The sequence below is a fragment of the Salvelinus namaycush genome, chromosome 16 (genome assembly GCF_016432855.1).
Source record: "Salvelinus namaycush isolate Seneca chromosome 16, SaNama_1.0, whole genome shotgun sequence".
Lineage (NCBI taxonomy): Eukaryota > Metazoa > Chordata > Actinopteri > Salmoniformes > Salmonidae > Salvelinus > Salvelinus namaycush.
The window spans coordinates 42,477,109-42,497,949 of NC_052322.1; the positions used below are offsets into that span (position 1 = coordinate 42,477,109).

The 20,841-nt window shown below is 41.0% G+C and overlaps 2 protein-coding genes across 3 annotated transcripts in view; both read left to right on the forward strand.

The window, feature by feature from the left end:
- The first annotated feature begins 1,485 nt into the window (after positions 1-1,485).
- LOC120061457 (aerolysin-like protein) overlaps positions 1,486-20,841 on the forward strand; it is a 37,153-nt gene continuing 17,797 nt past the window's right edge. Inside the window, exon 1 of one of the 2 annotated variants that reach the window (XM_039011276.1) lies at positions 1,486-1,540. The gene's annotated coding sequence lies outside the window, so the exon portion shown is untranslated. The remainder of the gene's footprint in view (positions 1,541-20,841) is intronic. The other variant, XM_039011278.1, reaches the window with a different exon arrangement.
- On the forward strand, positions 5,781-6,320 carry LOC120061687 (aerolysin-like protein). Its single transcript, XM_039011581.1, has one exon. It carries the CDS (start codon positions 5,781-5,783, stop codon positions 6,318-6,320), a length of 540 nt encoding a protein of 179 aa, XP_038867509.1.

Sequence of the window (20,841 nt, forward strand, 5' to 3'; positions counted from 1 at the left end):
TTTTATTAGATTTTTGAAAATTTATTCGGGACTTTAGGTGTGTTGCGTTGTGTGCCCTTTGTTCAGAATGGAGAGCTTCGCGCCACTTGGCCAGTGTGCTCGCTAATTCAAGAGGGAAAAACGATGTTCTAAATCCAAACAACGACTGTTCTGGACAAAGGACCCCTTGTCCAACATTCTGATGGAAGATCACCAAAAGTAAGAAACATTTTATGATGCTATTTCATATATCTGTCGAACTGTGTACTAGTAGTTTTGCGCCCAGGTTTTGGCCACTCTCTCGCTATAACATAAGCCTTATGTCGTAATGAAGATATTTTTAGAATTCTAACACTGCGATTGCATTAAGAACTAGTGGATCTATCATTTCCTATACAACATGTATTTTTTTGTAATGTTTATGAATTGCTATTTGGTCAGAATAGGTGAGAGTCTAATAGAAATATCCGCACATTCTGGGAAATAGAAGCTACGTTAGCATAATGGATAACCACTGATTTCAGCTCTAAATATGCACATTTTCGAACAAAACATAAGTGTATGTATAACCTGATGTTATAGGACTGTCATCTGAGGAAGGTTATGAAGGTTAGTGAAAATTAATATATTTTGCTGGTTTATTCGCTAACGCTAACATGCCTATTGCTATCGCTAACGTGCCTTGATGAATGAATGCAGTAGTGTGGTAGTCTATTGTAGTAAGCTAATATAATGCTATATTGTGTTTTTGCTGTAAAACACTTAAAAAATCTGAAATATTGGCTGGATTCACAAGATGCTTGTCTTTCATTTGCTGTACACGATGCATTTTTCAGAAATGTTTTATGATGAGTATTTAGGTATTCCACGTTGGTCTCTATAATTACTCTGGCTGCTTCGGTGCTATTTTTGACGGTAGCTGTGATGGTAGCTGCAATGTAAAACTGATTTATACCTCAAATATGCACATTTTTCGAACAAAACATAGATTTATTGTGTAACATGTTATAAGACTGTCATCTGATGAAGTTGTTTGTTGGTTAGTTTGGTTGGTTCTTGGTTAGTTAGGTTGGCTTTGTGCATGCTACCTGTGCTGTGAAAAATGTCTGTCCTTTTTTGTATTTGGTGGTGAGCTAACATAAATATACGTGCTGTTTTCGCTGTAAAACATTTTAAAAATCGGACATGTTGGCTGGATTCACAAGATGTGTACCTTTCATTTGCTGTATTGGACTTGTTAATGTGTGAAAGTTAAATATTTCTAAAAAATATATTTTGAATTTCGCGCTCTAATCATGATTATACAATGTCTTAATCAGGGTCAAAGGGTTTGTGTCAATTGCAATATAAAACTACTGACGCACATCATTGCATGGACATGGGGGGAGTTTTGCTGCTTTATAAGAGAGTGCTCTTATCTCCACTCCAGAGACACGTATCCACTGATGCATCTTTGATGTTAAACAACTGAACTTCACTCGGAATCTCGGAACCAATCAGTTTTCTTCCATCAAGATCTTCTATAGTCATCCTTAACACTGAGGACTGCATAACATTGTATGTAAGTACACAATGTCACTATATAACTAATCTTGATATATGAGGAATATTTGAAAGCTAGATTGTTATTTTGACCAACTAATTAACAAAACATTTCATGCAACAAATGTTTTCTAAATTCTGAAACAGCTGCTTAATTTTTGATTTAAAATAAAATATTTTAAGAACAAATTCTTAATTTCAATGATGGCCTAGGAACAGTGGGTTAACTGCCTTGTTCAGGGGCAGAATAAAATATTTGTCAGCTCAGGGATTAGAACTAGCAACCATTCAGGTATTAGTCCAAAGCTCTAACCACTAGGCTATGCTGCCAGGCCTAATCATTTATAAAGTCTAGCTGAACAAGCATGGTATGGTTTTGTTGTCCCCCACGATGAAACTACGGAACTGTCTCTGTCTGTCCGTTGGTATGTTTGTTTTGTGCGTTAGTTAAACAAGATATCTGAGAGCACTGGGCTGATTTTGACAAAACTTGGGTGAATGATTCGTCTTGCCATAGAGATCCAACATTTATAAAATTACACTGATTGGCCCAAGGTGGGAGCTATGGCAATTAACTGCAATTTGTTAGTTACACACAATATCTCAATTCAATAAAATGTTATTTGTCACATGCGCTGAATACAATATTTCACCTTACAGTGACGAGGCCTTAAACAACAATGCCGTTGTAAGAAAGAAATACCTACAAAATGTTTAAAAAAAAGTAATAGATAAGAATAACAAATAATAGCAGCAGCATAATGTAAAAACAAACAAAATAGCTTGGTTGGTTGAGAGACGATAAGACGAAAGCCCTCCCCTCTGGCGCCATTGTGAAATAAATAGTGGTTACTGCATCATTCGTGGGGGACGACATGTTAACTGTTGCCTTGTTTTTACATGGTTGACTTCAGCCTCCTATTGTTCTGTTTTGAATTCAAAAGTATGATGTTAGTATGATGTTTAATGTGAGGTGAGTAGACTGTTGAGTGTAGTGTTTTACATCAAGCTGTCTCTTCATCTTGAATACACTGATTGACACATCTAGCATTGGGTACTGAAATGTTTAATGTAGGTGACTGGTGCTATCTCGGGCAAAAAACAGGCTTTAATCAGTCACTTTACCAACTTCATTATCCTTAATTTAAATTGAATGCATAAACAGGCATGTTACCAACAAACAAACATTTATCTGGCTCCAACTTCTGCTCCTCTTGTGCAGCGATAGATCCTTTCTGTGCCTTCTGCCTGCAGACATAACTGTTAATAAATCCCAAATAATGAAGGTGATATAATTCATCATGTATATTTATCTGTTTAAATCAAATTATTTGTGCACATTAGGTAACTCCCTACTAGGGACATGATTGGCTGGAACGATTTTTCAGAGTGATTGCAGAGTGAAGGGCAGTCAAAGAAGCTGGATCTACTCTCAGAATATTTTACATACTGATAGCTGATGATGTGTGATGACAATTTCCCCAAATTTAAAAAGAAATCTGACCTAATGCAGCTTTAAAATGGAAGCTTACTTGAATTAAATTAGAGAACCTATTTCTATCTTTGAATCTGAGGCCTGCATACGTGTTGTATGTTAGTAAAAACAAATCTTAACAACTCATCTTGCTAAGTGAAAAAATGTTGAACTAATGTTGATTTGACTACTAATAAACTGCACATTTCATGGAACAAATGCTTCCTAAATGATGAAACAGTTGACTTACTGGTCATTATTATTATTAACCATTTGAAATCGAGGTAAAGTTTGGATCTACATTCAGTAATGACGTTTGAATGATTCAGGTTTTAGGTGTTACTTGACTAAATCTGATGGTTAGTTTTAATTGGACAGACACTTGATAAAGTTAACAGACCCTGTTCTATATTAGACATTGTCATAATATATTAATACATACCTGTGAATACTGTAGCCTGTCTGAAAGAATATTGTACTATATTATAATATATTAATACATACCTGTGAATACTAAAGCCTGTCTGAAAGAATATTGGACTATATTATAATATATTAATGCATAACTGTAAATACGAAAGCCTGTCTTAAAGAATATTGTACTATATTATAATATATTAATACATACCTGTGAATACTAAAGCCTGTCTGAAAGAATATTGTTCTATATTATAATATATTAATGCATACCTGTGAATACTGCAGCCTGTCACGCCCTGGCCTTAGTATTCTTTGTTTTCTTTATTATTTTAGTTAGGTCAGGGTGTGACATGGGGAATGTATGTGTTTTTGGATTGTCTAGGGGTTTGTAGGTTAAATGGGTCAGAGTCTTGTCTAGGGGTTTTGTATGTCTATGGCTGCCTAGATTGGTTCTCAATTAGAGGCAGCTGTGGTTCATTGTCTCTGATTGAGAGCCATATTTAAGGCAGCCATAGGCATTGGGTTTTGTGGGTAATTGTCTATGTAGAACGTTTGTAGCTTTAGTATTGCACTTACGTTTGTAGCTTCACGGTCGTTTGTTGTTTTGTTTTGTTATAAGTGTTCGTTTCGTGTTTCACTCGTCTCAAATAAAAGAGATGTATTTTTCACACGCTGCGCCTTGGTCCACTCATTATCCTCAAGACGATCGTGACACAGCCTGTCTTAGAATATTGTTCTATATTATAATACATGAGTACATACCTGTGAATAGTGCAGCCTCTGTCCTAAAGAATATTGGACTATATTAATTCATGTCAATCTTTATTCTTTCAGATATTACAAAGCAGCAACTTTTGTTGGAAAGGTGAGTTCCAGCACCATAAACACCTCATATTCTGATGTAGCATCTATTACATTCATACTCATCATCATAGGGCAGGGTATCATATACTGATGTAGCATCTATAAAATGTGCACTCATCATTATTCATGAGTATTCGTAATTATAGCAACATATTAAATAATTGTATAAGTGCATAGAGACGTGCTCACTTACATAACAATATGTTTACATCATCATTACATATAAGTCACCAAGTTGATCAGGAAGAAACAGCAGGAGGTAGAGTGGGGAGGTGCTGGGAGTAGGAGAGGGACTCCATGGTGTTGATCAGGAGGAAACAGCAGGAGGTAGAATGGGGAGGTGCTGGGAGTAGGAGAGGGACTCCATGGTGTTGATCAGGAAGAAACAGCAGGAGGTAGAGTGGGGAGGTGCTGGGAGTAGGAGAGGGACTCCATGGTGTTGATCAGGAGGAAACAGCAGGAGGTAGAATGGGGAGGTGCTGGGAGTAGGAGAGGGACTCCATGGTGTTGATCAGGAAGAAACAGCAGGAGGTAGAGTGGGGAGGTGCTGGGAGTAGGAGAGGGACTCCATGGTGTTGATCAGGAAGAAACAGCAGGAGGTAGAGTGGGGAGGTGCTGGGAGTAGGAGAGGGACTCCATGGTGTTGATCAGGAAGAAACAGCAGGAGGTAGAGTGGGGAGGTGCTGGGAGTAGGAGAGGGACTCCATGGTGTTGATCAGGAAGAAACAGCAGGAGGTAGAGTGGGGAGGTGCTGGGAGTAGGAGAGGGACTCCATGGTGTTGATCAGGAAGAAACAGCAGGAGGTAGAGTGGGGAGGTGCTGGGAGTAGGAGAGGGACTCCATGGTGTTGATCAGGAAGAAACAGCAGGAGGTAGAGTGGGGAGGTGCTGGGAGTAGGAGAGGGACTCCATGGTGTTGATCAGGAAGAAACAGCAGGAGGTAGAGTGGGGAGGTGCTGGGAGTAGGAGAGGGACTCCATGGTGACTCGGAGGTCCCTAGCTGAGGAGGAAGGAATGGGTGTGATAGATTCCAGACGAATAGAGATGGAACGATCAGAGGAGGGCAAGGAGGAGTTAGGAGCAATAACAGAACACGTCATTCTCAGTGACCTGAGGATTGTGCAGCGATTTGGTCATCCTAGACCAGAGGTACCGTCCTGTATTTTTTCATTCCAATCTATTCCACCTGATTCCAATAATTAACTGGATGATAAACTGAATCAGGTTAGTTACAACTGGGGCTGGAGTGAAAACCAACAGGAGGGTAGCTCTCCAGGAACATGGTTAGAGAGCCCTGCCCTAGACTGATGTGTTGCTTGACCTCTAGTTCCTACCATGAGTCATTATATCCCTTGGTTATTGTTTGATCCTTTCATCTTGTTCCTTAATGTTCTTTTGGTGCTTTGAATGTCTGAATCAGATCTCCTTTGAGTTGGGAGGTTTTTAAAATGTATCTGTACAAATTTGTATTTCAGGTTACATGACGCACACACACACTCAACATGGCAACCACACTGCATTTGATCGGTGGTCAAGGAGGCAGTTCATTTCATTTCCTTGGCATGGACAACGGTGCCACCCTCAAGAAGATTGGAGTGGCGGTGGAAGGCTCGCAGGTCAAAGCTGTGCGGGCGGAGCTGACCGACGGGAAAGTGGCGACTTTTGGAGATGAGAACACTTTCAATGAGTTTGAGTTCAACCTCGGCGAGCGCATCACAAAGCTGTCGCTGTGGGATAACGGCGCCGGCACATTTCTGGGTGCCATCAAGTTCACGACGAGTGAAAACCGTCAGTTCTTTGAAAAAACGACCAGCTGGCCACTGATTACTGAGTACACCGTAGATGTGGGGTCTGGAATCTGCCTGGTGCTGGAGGGCAGGTCTGGCTTGGCCGTTGAACGTATGGGCTTCCTCTTCATCAACCCCATCAAGTCGTCCGTGCTGACCAACATGGAGTATGCCAACCTGTCCCTCTTCAAACCCCAGGTAAGCTCTTTTATAGATGTGTGTAGACGGCTCAGGAAAACTCTACCGATGCTCTAACATTAACCAGACCCAGAGAGCTGGAGGTGGAGAGAGACATATCTGCACGCTGGACTGTGGGGAGACAACTTCAACAATATAAAAAGCAAGAGCAGGAGAAGAACAGAGCACTAGAGGAGAGGATCAGACTGCTGGAGGAGAGGGTGAGGGGGATGGTGTGTGACAGAGATCAACCCACTAGAGAGGTGGCCACCCCCGCAGAGAAGCCAGCAGAACAGTCCACCTCAGCTCCCGACAAAAGTCTCGACACCACAGCAGAACAGTCCACACCAGACCCTGACCATAGCGTCGACATCACAGCAAAACAGACAAATGAAGAACCCCAAGCCCAGGGGATCTCATCCCCTCTGAGCACCCCCATGTCAGCCACCCTGCCAGGCCTCCTGACAACCCCCCCCACACCCACTGAGGACATACACAAGACACAGATTGGACTCCTTATAGACTCAAATGGGAAATATATACAAGAAAAAAAACTTTTTCCCAAACAGGTGTCCAAACACCCAGCGCGCCCTAGACCTTCTGTTTGAGGACCAACTAGGATCACCTAGCCACATAATAATACACACAGGCACAAACGACCTGAGAACACAGCAGGAAAGGGTGGCCACAGCACTGAAGGGAGTGATTGAAAATGCTTCTTCTTCTTTCCCCAATGCACAAGTGGTTATCTCCATCCTGCTACCACGAAAAGACTTCCACCCTGCTACCAAACAGCGGGTAACCGCAAGTATTTCCTGTCACTGTGCCTCAAAACCAAATGTTTTCCTGACCCACCACTCCACCCTGGACTTGAACAGCCTCTATGACCAGGTCCACCTATACAAGGCAGCAGTGCCCACCTTCGCACGGACTCTAAAGGACATGGCTCTCAAACGCAGCCCCAACACTTCACACAGGAGCAACAGATTAATTGACACCCTGCCCAGACCAGCGAGACACTCTCCCAGACCTGTGGGATCCCCCCTGGACCTACACATAGAGGACCCACACCGAGAGGACCTACATCCAGACCACAACACCACCAGCCACATACACACCCCCACCCCAACCAATCAACTCACCCCCAAGTCAACCATGCCCACACCCCATTTAGGCCCCCTCAGATCAGACCTATGCCACTCCTGCCCACCCCATGCACCCCACCCCCGTAAAGAGGGCCTCAACATGGAAGTCACACATACGCCCAGGCCGTGAGTAGGAAAACAGGCCCAACACCCACTCTTACACTAGCCCAAGCCAATGGCATATACCAGATGCACAGCAGGCTCTACTCACACTTACTGGCCTGAGGCCAAAACACACGACCAACAACATTGCTATCTCATCCTGGAATATCCAAGGCCGGAGGTCATCTGCCTTTGGCCTAAAGAGCAGGAACCTGGACTTCATCAAAGAAATCGGAAATACAGACATTGTCATCCTTCAAGAAACCTGCTATAGTGGAGACAGACCCACTGGTTGCCCTCTAGGTGACAAAGAGCTGGTAGTCCCATCCATCAAACTACCAGGTGTGAAACAGGGAAGGGACTCAGGGGGTATGCTAATTTGGTGTAGAGCAGACCTAACTCACTCCAATATTTGGAACCAAGGACTGATCACCCCAATCCACAAAAGTGGAGACAAACGTGACTCCAATAACTACCGTGGGATATGCGTCAACAGCAACCTTGGGAAAATACTCTGCATTATCATTGACAGCAGACTCGTACATTTCCTCAGTGAAAACAATGTACTGAGTAAATGTCAAATTGGCTTTTTACCAAATTATCATATGGCAGACCACATATTCACCCTGCACACCCTAATTGACAAACACACAAACAGACAAAGGCAAAACTGTCGCATGCATTGTTGATTTCAAAAAAGCCTTCGACCCAATTTGGCATGAGGGTCTGCTATACAAATTGATGGAAAGTGGTTTTGGGGGAAAAACATACGACATGATAAAATCCATGTACACAAACAACAAGTGCACGGTTAAAATAGGCAAAAAACACACACATTTCCTCCCACAGGGCCGTGGGATGAGACAGGGATGCAGCTTAAGCCCCACCCTCTTCAACATATATATCAACGAATTGGCAAGGGCACTAGAAAAGTCTGCAGCACCCGGCCTCACCCTACTAGAATCTGAAGTCAAATGTCTACTGTTTGCTGATGATCTGGTGCTTCTGTCACCAACCAAGGAGGGCCTACAGCAGCACCTAAATCTTCTGCACAGATTCTGCCAGACCTGAGTCCTGACAGTAAATCTCAGTAAGACAAAAATAATGTTATTCCAAAAAAGGTTCAGTCGCCAGGACCACAAATACCAATTCCATCTAGACACCATTACTCTAGAACACATAAAAAATTATACATACCTTGGCCTAAACATCAGCGCCAAAGGTAACTTCTACAAAGCTGTGAACGATCTGAGAGACAAGGCAAGAAGGGCATTCTATGAAATCAAAAGGAACATAAAAATTGACATACCAATTAGGATCTGGCTAAAAATACTTGAATCAGTTATAGAACACATTGCCCTTTAACTTCTACTTGGTACTCATCCCGGATCCGGGAGCATCCTCATCAGTAAAAAGCTGACTAGCATAGCCTAGCATAGCGCCACAAGTAAATACTAGCATATAAATATAATGAAATCACAAGTCCAAGACACCAAATGAAAGATACACATCTTGTGAATCCAGCCATCATTTCCGATTTTTAAAATGTTTTACAGCGAAAACACAATATGTATTTCTATTAGCTAACCACAATAGCAAAAGACTCAACCGCATATTTTCACCATTTTTTTACCGCATAGGTAGCTATCACAAAACCGACCAAATAGAGATATAATTAGTCACTAACCAAGAAACAACTTCATCAGATGACAGTCTTATAACATGTTATACAATAAATCTATGTTTTGTTCGAAAATGTGCATATTTGAGGTATAAAATCATAGTTTTACATTGCAGCTACAATCACCAATAGCACCGAAGCAGCAAGAATAATTACAGAGAGCAACGTGAAATACCTAAATACTCATCATAAAACATTTATGAAAAATACATGGTGTCCAGCCAATATTTCAGATTTTTTAAGTGTTTTACAGCGAAAACACAATATAGCATTATATTAGCTTACCACAATAGCCAAACACACAACCGCATTCATTCACCGCAAAGGTAGCGATCGCAAAAAAACAGCAAAAGATATAAAATTATTCACTAACCTTGACCAACTTCATCAGATGACAGTCCTATAACATCAGGTTATACAGTACACTTATGTTTTGTTCGAAAATGTGCATATTTTGAGCTGAAAACCGTGGTTATACATTGTGAAAATGTAGCAACTTTTTCCCAGAATCTCCGGATATATTTCTGACACTCACCTAATCTGACCAATCAACTCATCATAAACTTTACTAAAAAATACATGTTGGACAGCAAATGAAAGATACACTAGTTCTTAACCTGTTTGGGGTGCAGCCCGACACCGGTACACTTATGACAACATCCAGCTCAAGTGCAGGGCGCGAAATTCAAAAGATATTTTTTTTAAATATTTAACTTTCACACATTAACAAGTCCAATACAGCATATGAAAGGTACACATCTTGTGAATCAAGCCAACATGTCCGATTTTTAAAATGTTTTACAGGGAAGACACAATATGTAAATCTATTAGCTAACCACGTTAGCAAAAGACACCACTTTTCTTACTCCATCAGTTTTTTACTCCATCAGTAGCTATCACAAATTCGACCAAATAAAGATATAAATAGCCACTAACCAAGAAACAACTTCATCAGATGACAGTCTGATAACATATTTATTGTATAGCATATGTTTTGTTAGAAAAATGTGCATATTTCAGGTATAAATCATAGTTTACATTGCAGCTACAGTCAGAAATTGCACCAAAAGCAGACAGAAAAATTACAGACACCAACGCCAAATAACTAAATACTCATCATAAAACATTTCTGAAAAATACATAGTGTACAGCAATTGAAAGACAGGCATCTTGTGATTCCAGACAATATTTCCAATTTATCAAGTGTTTTACAGCGAAAACACAATATAGCGTTATATTAGCGTAGCCACAATAGCCAGAAACACTTGGGCGCCGACGACCAGTTCACATGCACGACAGATATTAGAAATAGCATCATAAAATGTTTCTTACTTTTGGTGATCTTCCGTCAGAATGTTGGACAAGGTGTCCTTTGTCCAGAACAGTCGTTGTTTGGATCTGGAACGGCAAATTTCCCTCTTGATTTAGCATGGGCACTTGCCAAGTGGCACGGATCTCTCTAACGTCAACAAAGTCAGAGAACGGAACACGGCAAAACTCCCGAAAAAATTTCAATAATCTGATTAAACTATATTGAAAAAACATACTTTACGATGATATGGTCACATGTATCAAATAAAATCTAAACCGGAGATGTTAGTCGTCCATAACGACAGCTAAACAGAAGGCAAATCCATGTCCTCTTTCGCGCGCTCCAGAAACAGGAAATGGACGGTCACGTCATACAAAGAGCTTTAATTCCACCTCAGACCAAGATAAACACGAAATTTCTTCTCTCACCGCCTCTTGACAACCAGGGGAAGGTGTATGAAGTGTACGTAGACTCTTACGTATCATGCCCATGTATAGGCAGGAAGTTGAACAGAGCATCGATTTCTGACATTCCACTTCCTGGTCAGGAAATGTGCTGCAGAATGAGTTCTGTTTCACTCAGAGAAATAATTCAAACGGTTTTAGAAACTAGAGAGTGTTTTCTATCCAATAGTAATAATAATATGCATATTGTACGAGCAAGAATTGAGTACGAGGCCGTTTGAAATGGGCACGATTTAACTGGCTACTCAATACTGCCCCTTGCAGCCATAAGAAGTTAATGCAATCGCCGTGTTAGATTTTTTAAAATAACTTTACCATAACAAACAGCTTACGTTATAGCGAGACAGCGCCCGCAATAAGGACGGAAAATAGAACTAAACATTTTCCACAGAAATACGAAATAACATCATAAATGGTTCCTACTTTTGCTGAGCTTCCATCAGAATCTTGTACAAGGAGTCCTTGGTCCAGAATAATCGTTGTTTCGTTTTAGAATGTCCTCTTCTCCTGTCGAATTAGCAACCATAGCTAGCCATGTGGCGCAAACGTGCCCAACTTCACCTCACGCAAAGAAAAGAAAAAAAGAAAATTCCAAAACTCGCAATTAACGTTCAATAAACTGATACAACTCGGTTGAAAAAAACTACTTTATAATGTTTTTATCACATCTATCAAATAAAATCAGAGACGGAGATATCTACCGTGTATACCGAAAGCTTTTCAGAAGCCAATGCTGATGTCCTTCCCGCGCCTTCGAAGACAATTAAATAGTGGTCATGTCATTCCAAGAGCTCTTGTTCGACCTCAGATCAAGCTAGACAGCCCATTCCACCTCCCACTGCCTGTTGACATCTAGTGGAAGGCGTATGAAGTGCATGTATATCCATAGATTTCAAGCAAATTAATAGGAAGGCCCTGGAACAGAGACTCGATTTCAGATTTTTCACTTCCTGTCAGGAAGTTTGCTGCAAAATGAGTTCTGTTTTACTCACAGATATAATTCAAACGGTTTTAGAAACTATCTATTCTATCTATTTACAAAGTGAAAACAGCGCCCCCCTATTGAGAAAAGGTTTTAAGGTTGTGAGGTCTGGGGTCCGCTCACTATCCAAGAATTCACAAAATGGGACAAACACCAAAATGAGACTCTGCATTCAGAATTCTGCAAAAATATCCTCCGTGTACAACGTAAAAGATCAAATAATGCACGCAGAGCAGAATTAGGCCGATACCCGCTAATTATCAAAATCCAGATAAGAGCTGTTAAGTTCTACAACCACCTAAAAGGAAGCGATTCCCAAACCTTCCATAACAAAGCCATCACCTACAGAGAGATGAACCTGGAGAAGAGTCCTCTAAGCAAGCTGGTCCTGGGGCTCTGTTCACAAACACAAACACACCCCACAGAGCCCCAGGACAGCAACACAATTAGACCCAACCAAATCATGAGAAAACAAAAAGATAATTACTTGACACATTGGAAAGAATTAACAAAAAAAACTGAACAAACTATAATGCTATTTGGCCCTAAACAGAGAGTACACAGTGACAGAATACCTGACCACTGTGACTGACCAAAACTTAAGGAAAGCTTTGACTATCTACAGACTCAGTGAGCATAGCCTTGCTATTGAGAAAGGTCAACGTAGGCAGACCTGGCTCTCAAGAGAAGACAGGCTATGTGCACACTGCCCACAAGATGAGGTGGAAACTGAGCTGCACTTCCTAACCTCCTGCCAAATGTATGACCATATTAGAGACACATACTGTATTTCCCTCAGATTACACAGATACACAAAGAATTTGAAAACAAACCCGATTTTGATACACTCCCATATCTACTGAGTGAAATACCACAGTGTACCATCACAGCAGCACGATTTGTTACCTGTTGCCACAAGAAAAGGGCAACCAGTGAAAAACAAACACCATTGTAAATACAACCCTTATTTATGTTTATTTATTTTCCCTTTTGTACTTAACCATTTGCACGTCGTTACAACACTGTATATATACATAATATGACATTTGAAATGTCTTTATTCTTTTGGAACTTATGTTCATTTTTCTTGTTTATTTCACTTTTGTATATTATCTACTTCACTTGCTTTGGCAATGTTAACATATGTTTCAGAGAGAGAGAGAGAGAGAGAGAGAGAGAGAGAGAGAGAGAGAGAGAGAGAGAGAGAGAGAGAGAGAGAGAGAGAGAGAGAGAGAGAGAGAGAGAGAGAGAGAGAGAGAGAGAGAGAGAGAGAGAGAGAGAGAGAGAGAGAGAGAGAGAGAGAGAGAGAGAGAGAGAGAGAGAGAGAGAGAGAGAGAGAGAGAGAGAGAGAGAGAGAGAGAGAGAGGGAGAGAGAGAGAGAGAGAGAGAGAGAGAGAGAGAGAGAGAGAGAGAGAGAGAGAGAGAGAGAGAGAGTACAACAGTACAACAGCGGTTAAGAAAAATACTAAAATAATGATTTTCCAGAGAAGATCCAGATCTCAGGGAATTAGACCAAAGTTCTCAATTGGTACAAAATATATAGAGTACTGCACACTACAATTACTTAGGTTTAAAAATAAGCTCAACTGGACACCTTAATTAGGCAGTGAATGAACTGAGAGAGAAAGCACGCAGGGCATTCTACGCAATTAAAAAGCAAATTCAAATTGAAATACCTATTAAAATTTGTCTAAAACTAATTGAATATGTCATTGAACCAATTGCACTTTATGGCAGCGAGGTGTGGGGTCCACTTGCAAAACAAGATTTCATCAAATGGGACAAACATCCCATTGAAACCCTGCATGCAGAGTTCTGTAAGATTCTCCTACATGTCCAGAGGAAAACTACAAACAATGCATGCAGGGCAGAATTAGGCAAATATCCACTAATAATAAAAACTCAAAAAAGAGCAATTAAGTTTTGGAAACATCTAAAATACAGTGACCCCCTTTCATATCACTACCAAGCCCTGCAATACCAAGAGCTGAGCAAAGAAAAGAGTCCCCTCATCCAGCTGGTCCTGGGGCTGAGTTCACAAACCTGTTCTACTAACACACTGAAGCCTCAGGACCAGAACATCCAATCAATCAGAATAAACCAAATTACAACACAGTCAAAACAAAACTACATTGCTTATTGGGAAACACAAGCACAAGCACAGAGCAAAATGCAGTGCTATCTGGCCCTAAATCGACAGTACACCGTGGCTAACTATTTGACTATGGTTACTGATCAAAACCTTAGAAAAACCTTGACAAAGTACAGGCTCAGTGAACACAGCCTTGCCATTGAGAAGGGTAGACACAGGAAAACCTGGCTCCCTGTAGAGGAAAGGCTGTGCAACCACTGCACAACAGCAGAACCTGAGACGGAGCTGCATTTCCTGACAAAATGTCAAAAATATAAAACAATTAGAGAGTGTCATTTCCCCAAATTTGAAACTCTTATTCAAGGTTTCAAAGACCTCTCTGATGAGGATAGGCTACCAGTCCTGTTGGGGGAGGACGCAGAGAGCTGTGGGTTGGCAGCGCACTACATTGCTGCCTGCCATACGTTGAGGGACAGTGTCTGACAGACCAATCAACCTGCACATGTCCTCTACTGTATGCTTATTGTTATTGTTGAATGTATGGTTATTTTGACCCTTGGTTATTGTTGTTACTGTTGTCCCGTTGACCATTTTGATTCTCATTTTTATATTGTAAATAAGCTTTGGCAATATGTACATTGTTACGTCATGCCAATAAAGCAAATTGAATTGAATTGAATTGAATTGAGAGAGAGAGAGAGAGAGAGAGAGAGAGAGAGAGAGAGAGAGAGAGAGAGAGAGAGAGAGAGAGAGAGAGAGAGAGAGAGAGAGAGAGAGAGAGAGAGAGAGAGAGACAGAGACAGAGACAGAGACAGAGACAGAGACAGAGACAGAGACAGAGACAGAATCAGCAAAAATGGGTGGTAGTCATACCTGTGACCAAAATGATCCACTCTGGGAGACTGGGACGTCGGCAAAATAACTCCTAGCTAGTTCCTCAGTGCCTGTTCTAACTCGTCATGCTGAGGCTACAGTCAGAGTAGAGGGTCACTGGGTAATTTAACACAACGTGGCATAGGAAGAATTACAACAGATAGGATGGTTGTAATGCAGACGGTTGGGGCTGGTGATGACAGACTAGATCTTATTTTCAGAGCCATCTGTTTCATGTAGTGTCTCATCTCTGTCAATATTAGTTAGCTTACCACCGAGATGGAGGGAAGAGAGGGAGAGCGATGGAGAAGTTTAGCTACCTACCCACAGTTTTCGGCTGTCTACACTTCTCACTGATACTAGAAAAACATTTAGTAACCCGGCTAACACAGTGGGCTACTCTACCCATACATTTTCCGTGGAATGTTCTTTCCCTGCAATGGTTACTGTAGGTCTGATACTATTCAACACCCCCCAAAAAACATGGATGGATGTTGTTCATAAGTACTGTTAATCAATAACTTTTGTCAGCCTTCAATTCTCATGGTGAAGTCACTTTTATGCTCATACTCACTTGTTGAGTTGTGCGAGTGAGTGGCTTCCATGGCTAGCAGTGAACTCTCCATGGCTAGCCACTCCCCAGACCGCCATGGTTTGGTGGGTCATTCACCCCGACCTCCCCCATTTCAATCTCTCCCTCCAGACTCTCTTCCCCCTGTGCTTTCAATAGCTACCTGTGTCACCAGATTGATTAAAACAAACAGCGGCCCTATTTTGGTATCTAATCCAATAGTGCTCTGTTTCAAAATATTTGGTATGAGTTTGAAAGTGAAGATTTCTGGGGTTGACCACAGTTATTTTGGGGTGAAGTGGGGTTGGAGGTATCGACTAGGAGACTAGTGTTAATTGTTATGTTGATGTTGGGGCATGTCAGGCCCTGCCAGATCAGCACTCCCTCTTTGACCTGTAGTGTCCATGTGTGTCTGTCTCTCTCTCTCTCTGTACTAATCTTCATGGAGTCCAACACCAATTAACAAGACATTACAAACAACCACAAATCAACACTTCACAAACATTCAACAAGTAGACAATACAGACAATTAAAATAGCTGACAGGAAACACATTTAACATTCAGTTGATGCTTTCTACTTCCTGTCCAGTCATATGGTCTATCGCATTAAATGTTATTTAATTTTTTTCTTGAAGGTGGATTTACTTTTTGCCTGAGAAATATGGATTGGTAAAGAGTTTCATTTAGCTTTGGCCCTATATAAAACTGTAGATTTAAGGCGATTTGTCCTTGGCTTGGGTTGTCTTAGCTGCCCTGAATTTGCCTGTCTGGTTTGGTGGTTATGCGTGTTCCTAGTACAGTGGCTTGCGAAAGTATTCACCCCCCCTTGGCATTTTTCCTATTTTGTTGACTTACAATCTGGAATTAAAATGTATTTTTTGGGGGTTTGTATCATTTGATTTACACAACATGTCTACCACTTTGAAGATGCAAAATATTTTTTATTGTGAAACAAACAAATGTTATTTAATTTTTTTCTTGAAGGTGGATTTACTTTTTGCCTGAGAAATATGGATTGGTAAAGAGTTTCATTTAGCTTTGGCCCTATATAAAACTGTAGATTGGCCCCCTTGGCATTTTTCCTATTTTGTTGACTTACAATCTGGAATTAAAATGTATTTTTTGGGGGTTTGTATCATTTGATTTACACAACATGTCTACCACTTTGAAGATGCAACATATTTTTTATTGTGAAGCAAACAAGAAATAAGACAAACTGAAAACTTGAGGGTGCATAACTATTCATCCCGCCAAAGTCAATACTTTGTTGAGCCACCTTTTGCAGCAATTACAGATGCAAGTCTCTTGGGGTATGTCTCTATAAGTTTGACACATCTATCCACTGGGATTTTTGCCCATTCGTCAAGGCAAAACTGCTCCAGCTCCAAGTTGGATGGGTTCAGCTGGTGTACAGCAATCTTTAAGTCATACCACAGATTCTCAATTGGATTGAGGTCTGGGCTTTGACTAGGCCATTCCAAGACATTTAAATGTTTCCCCATAAACCACTCGAGTGTTGCTTTAGCAGTATGCTTAGGGTCATTGTCCTGCTGGAAGGTGAACCTCCGTGCCAGTCTCAAATCTCTGGAAGACTGAAACAGGTTTCCCTAAAGAATTTACCTGTATTTAAAGCCATCCATCATTCCTTCAATTCTGACCAGTTTCCCAGTCCCTGTCGATGAAAAACATCCCCAAAGCATGATGCTGCCACCACCATGCATCCCTGTGAGGATGGGGTTATCGGGGTGATGAGAGGTGTTGGGTTTGCGCCAGACATAGCGTTTTCCTTGATGGCCTAAAAACTCAATTTTCATCTCAACTGACCAGAGTACGTCCTTCCATATGTTTGGGGAGTCGCCCACATGCCTTTTGACGAACACTAAACGTGTTTGCTTATTTTTTTCTGAAATAGTACAGATCTGGCTTTAGAATCCTAGCTTTTCTGTCTTCAAGGAGGCGTGATTGTAAAAGATAAGGAACACAGAGGATGGTACCGCCCCTATTGCTGTTATCAGTAACAGAGACATTAGCTACGCCCTGATCAACCTATACTCCTGTGATCAATCATGAAGAACCGATAGAGCAGATAGATGACAGGAGAGAGGGGGGGATGATGGAGGAAGAGAACCAAGTGTTAATTCTTAAACATGATCACTTTGTAATAGTACTTTTAATCAACAAATGCATAAATGGAAAGAGTAGTTTGGAATATCTGACATTTATTGACTCAGTAATCATTTGAACTGTCTTGGTGAGAGGAAGTAGGTTGTTGCTGAGAAGGTTTTAACAGCCTTGTTCAGTGGCAGAAAGACAGCTTGGGGATTCAATCCACCAACCTTTTGCTTACTGGCCCAACGCTCTAACCACTAGGCTACCTGCCACTCCTAGATAAACAACTACCATGTAGATGTTGCCTTGTGTTTTAGGGTATTGTCCTCCTGAAAGGTGAATTCATCTCCAAATGTCTGTTGGAAAGCAGACTGAACCAGGTTTTCCTCTAGGATTTTGCTTGTGCTTACAGCTGTATTCCGTTTATTTTTATCCTAAAAACCTTCCTAGTCCTTGTTGATGACAAGCATACACATAACATGACGCAGCCACCACCGCGATCGAAAATATGTAGAGGGATACTCAGTGATGTGTTGTGTTGGATTTGACCCAAACATAAGGCTTTGTATCCAGGACAAAAAGTTAATTTCTTTGCCACAATTTTTGCAGTATCACTTTAGTTTCTTGTTGCAAACATGATGCGTGTTTTGGAATCTTTGTATTCTGTACAGACTTCCTTCTTTTCACTCTTTCATTTATTTTGGTATTGTGGAGCAAATACAATGTTGTTTATCCATCGTCAGTTTTCTCATATCACAACCATAAACTCTGTAACTATTTTAACTTCTTTGTGATAGGGGGCAGCATTTTCACTTTTGGATGAATTGCGTGCCCATAGTGAACTGCCTCCTGCTCTGTCCCAGATGCTAATATATGCATATTATTATTACTATTGGATATAAAACACTCTGAAGTTTCGAAAACTGTTTGAATGATGTCTGTGAGTAAAACAGAACTCATATGGCAGGCAAAAACCTGAGAAATATTCCAAACAGGAAGTGAGAATTCTGAGGCTGGTCGATGTTCAACTCATCGCCTTTTCAATTCCCTGTAAGATATGGATCTGTTTGCACTTCCTACGCCTTCCACTAGATGTCAACAGTCTGTAGAACGTGGAATGAAGCCTCTAGTGTGATGTTGAGCCGGATGGGAGGTGTTTCAGTCAGTGGTCTGGCAGAATGCCAGTTCCTGGTCATGCGCGTTCCAAACGATATCGTCTTGCTTTCCATAACTTCTAGAAACGCAAAGGAATTCTCCGGTTGGAACGTTATTGGATAGTTATCATAACAACATCCTGAAGATTGATTTTCTAATTAGTTTGACCTGTTAATTCGACCTGTTATATAACTTTTTGAAGTTTCCGTCTGAGTTTGCCTGCATCTGCGTGAGCGTTTGTACATGTGCACTAAACATGCTAGCAAAAGTAGCTACTTAGACATAAGTAATGGACATTATCGAACAAAACACCGATTTATTGTGGAACTGGGATTCCTGGGAGTGCTTTCTGATGAAGATTATCAAAGGTAAGGGAATATTTATGATGTAATTTCATATTTCTGTTGATTCCAACATGGTGGAGAAATGTTGTTATTTTTGAGCGCAGTCTCAGATTATTGCATGGTGTGCTTTTTATCTGAATATCCTTTTGAGCAAGGTGAAGTTATTAATTAGGCGTTGGATGGTGTATCAATAAACCCAGTCACTACAAAGTAACAGGTGTCCTTCCTAACTTAGTTTCTTGAGAGTAAGGAAACTGCTCAGGAATTTCACCATGAGGCCAATCGTGACTTTAAGACCACCAAGGAGAAAAGAGGCATTGCTGAAACTCATTCATATGCTTGCAGTGTAGAAAAGGGGGGTGAATGTGGGGGCTAAAATCAAAGAGAGAGCAGATGACATCATGGACTTGGTGTAAAAGAACATTGTCTGCATCATTAACCTGAAGAAAGGGATTGATTTCAATCCTGAAGAAGTAAATACTCTGAAGCAGCAGAACGCAACAATGAATACTCAGGTTGCAAAGCAGGAGAAGAAACTCACTGAAAATGGAGTCAAAGGTATAACGAGACTGAGCGATACAGTCGGAGATGGACTCTTCGAATTGACGGAATCGCAAAAAGATCTGACGAGAACACAAAGCAAAAGTGAAGGACATTTGCAGGGCAATAGTCCCGGAGGACGAGCAGAATATTGATGCAGGTTCTCTGGATGTGGTGCACCGCCTGGGTAGGCTGAGAGATGGGGAGAACCACCAAATCAAATCAAAGTTTACTTGTCACGTGCGCCGAATACAACAGGTGTAGACCTTACAGTGAAATGCTTACTTACAGGCTCTAACCAATAGTGCGAAACAAAGGTGTGCGTGTTTGTGTGTGTGTGTGTAGGTAAGTAAAGAAATAAAACAACAGTAAAAAGACATTTGAAAATCACAGTAGCAAGGCAATTGTTGGTTCCGTTTTTCTGTGCTCCGTTTTAATACTTAACAAATAAGGAACTCTCAAAATGTGCACTTATAAATCATAACCATTTTAATCAAAATACAGCTGTAGACAGAAGTCAAAGATCAAACATCACACATACAACTGATGTCTCTCCTGAGTTCTGCCTCATAGGAAAAGTCCAAGTTGCTTTTATCATGCATGTAGTCAACCCCCTGTGATGTCATTACCTGCTACTCCTCAGACAAGCCCATGCATGCACAACTGTACAAACCTGCAAGAAATATAATAGTTCCAGTGTTTTCTAAGGCCTCAGGAGTAAAAACCACTCCCCCAAGTTGATTTATAGAGGTATGTCTGACTAGCCTCTTATCTCTTCTACTCCCCTACAGAGCTCTATGTTTATGTTTGAAATGCTATTTCACAGACGCCCCCCCCACCCCCCCCCATTTCTTTATAAGAGGCACAGACTTAAAGACTGTGGAACAATTCTAAATCCTTACAATGAATATATATATTGTTAATCTGTAGTCTAGAACCCTATAAATGTAGAGGAGGAGGGGTCCCATAGCCCTTCCCCTTCAATTAATACAACATATTATAATCAATTATTATAATACATTAAACGTTTGGTGCAGCCCCTAACGTGACCCCAATTTGACCCCGTCACTATATACAGCCACCAGTTAGTCAGGCTTATTGAGGTAGTATGTACATGTAGGTATGGTTAAAGTGACTATCTATATATGATGAACAGAGAGTAGCAGTAGCGTAAAAAGAGGGGTTGGCGGGTGGTGGGACACAATGCAGATAGCCCGGTTGGCCAATG

Excerpts from the sequence above, each read along its gene's own strand:
- LOC120061687 (XM_039011581.1), top strand. The coding sequence starts at position 5,781 with ATGGCAACCACACTGCATTTGATCGGTGGTCAAGGAGGCAGTTCATTT.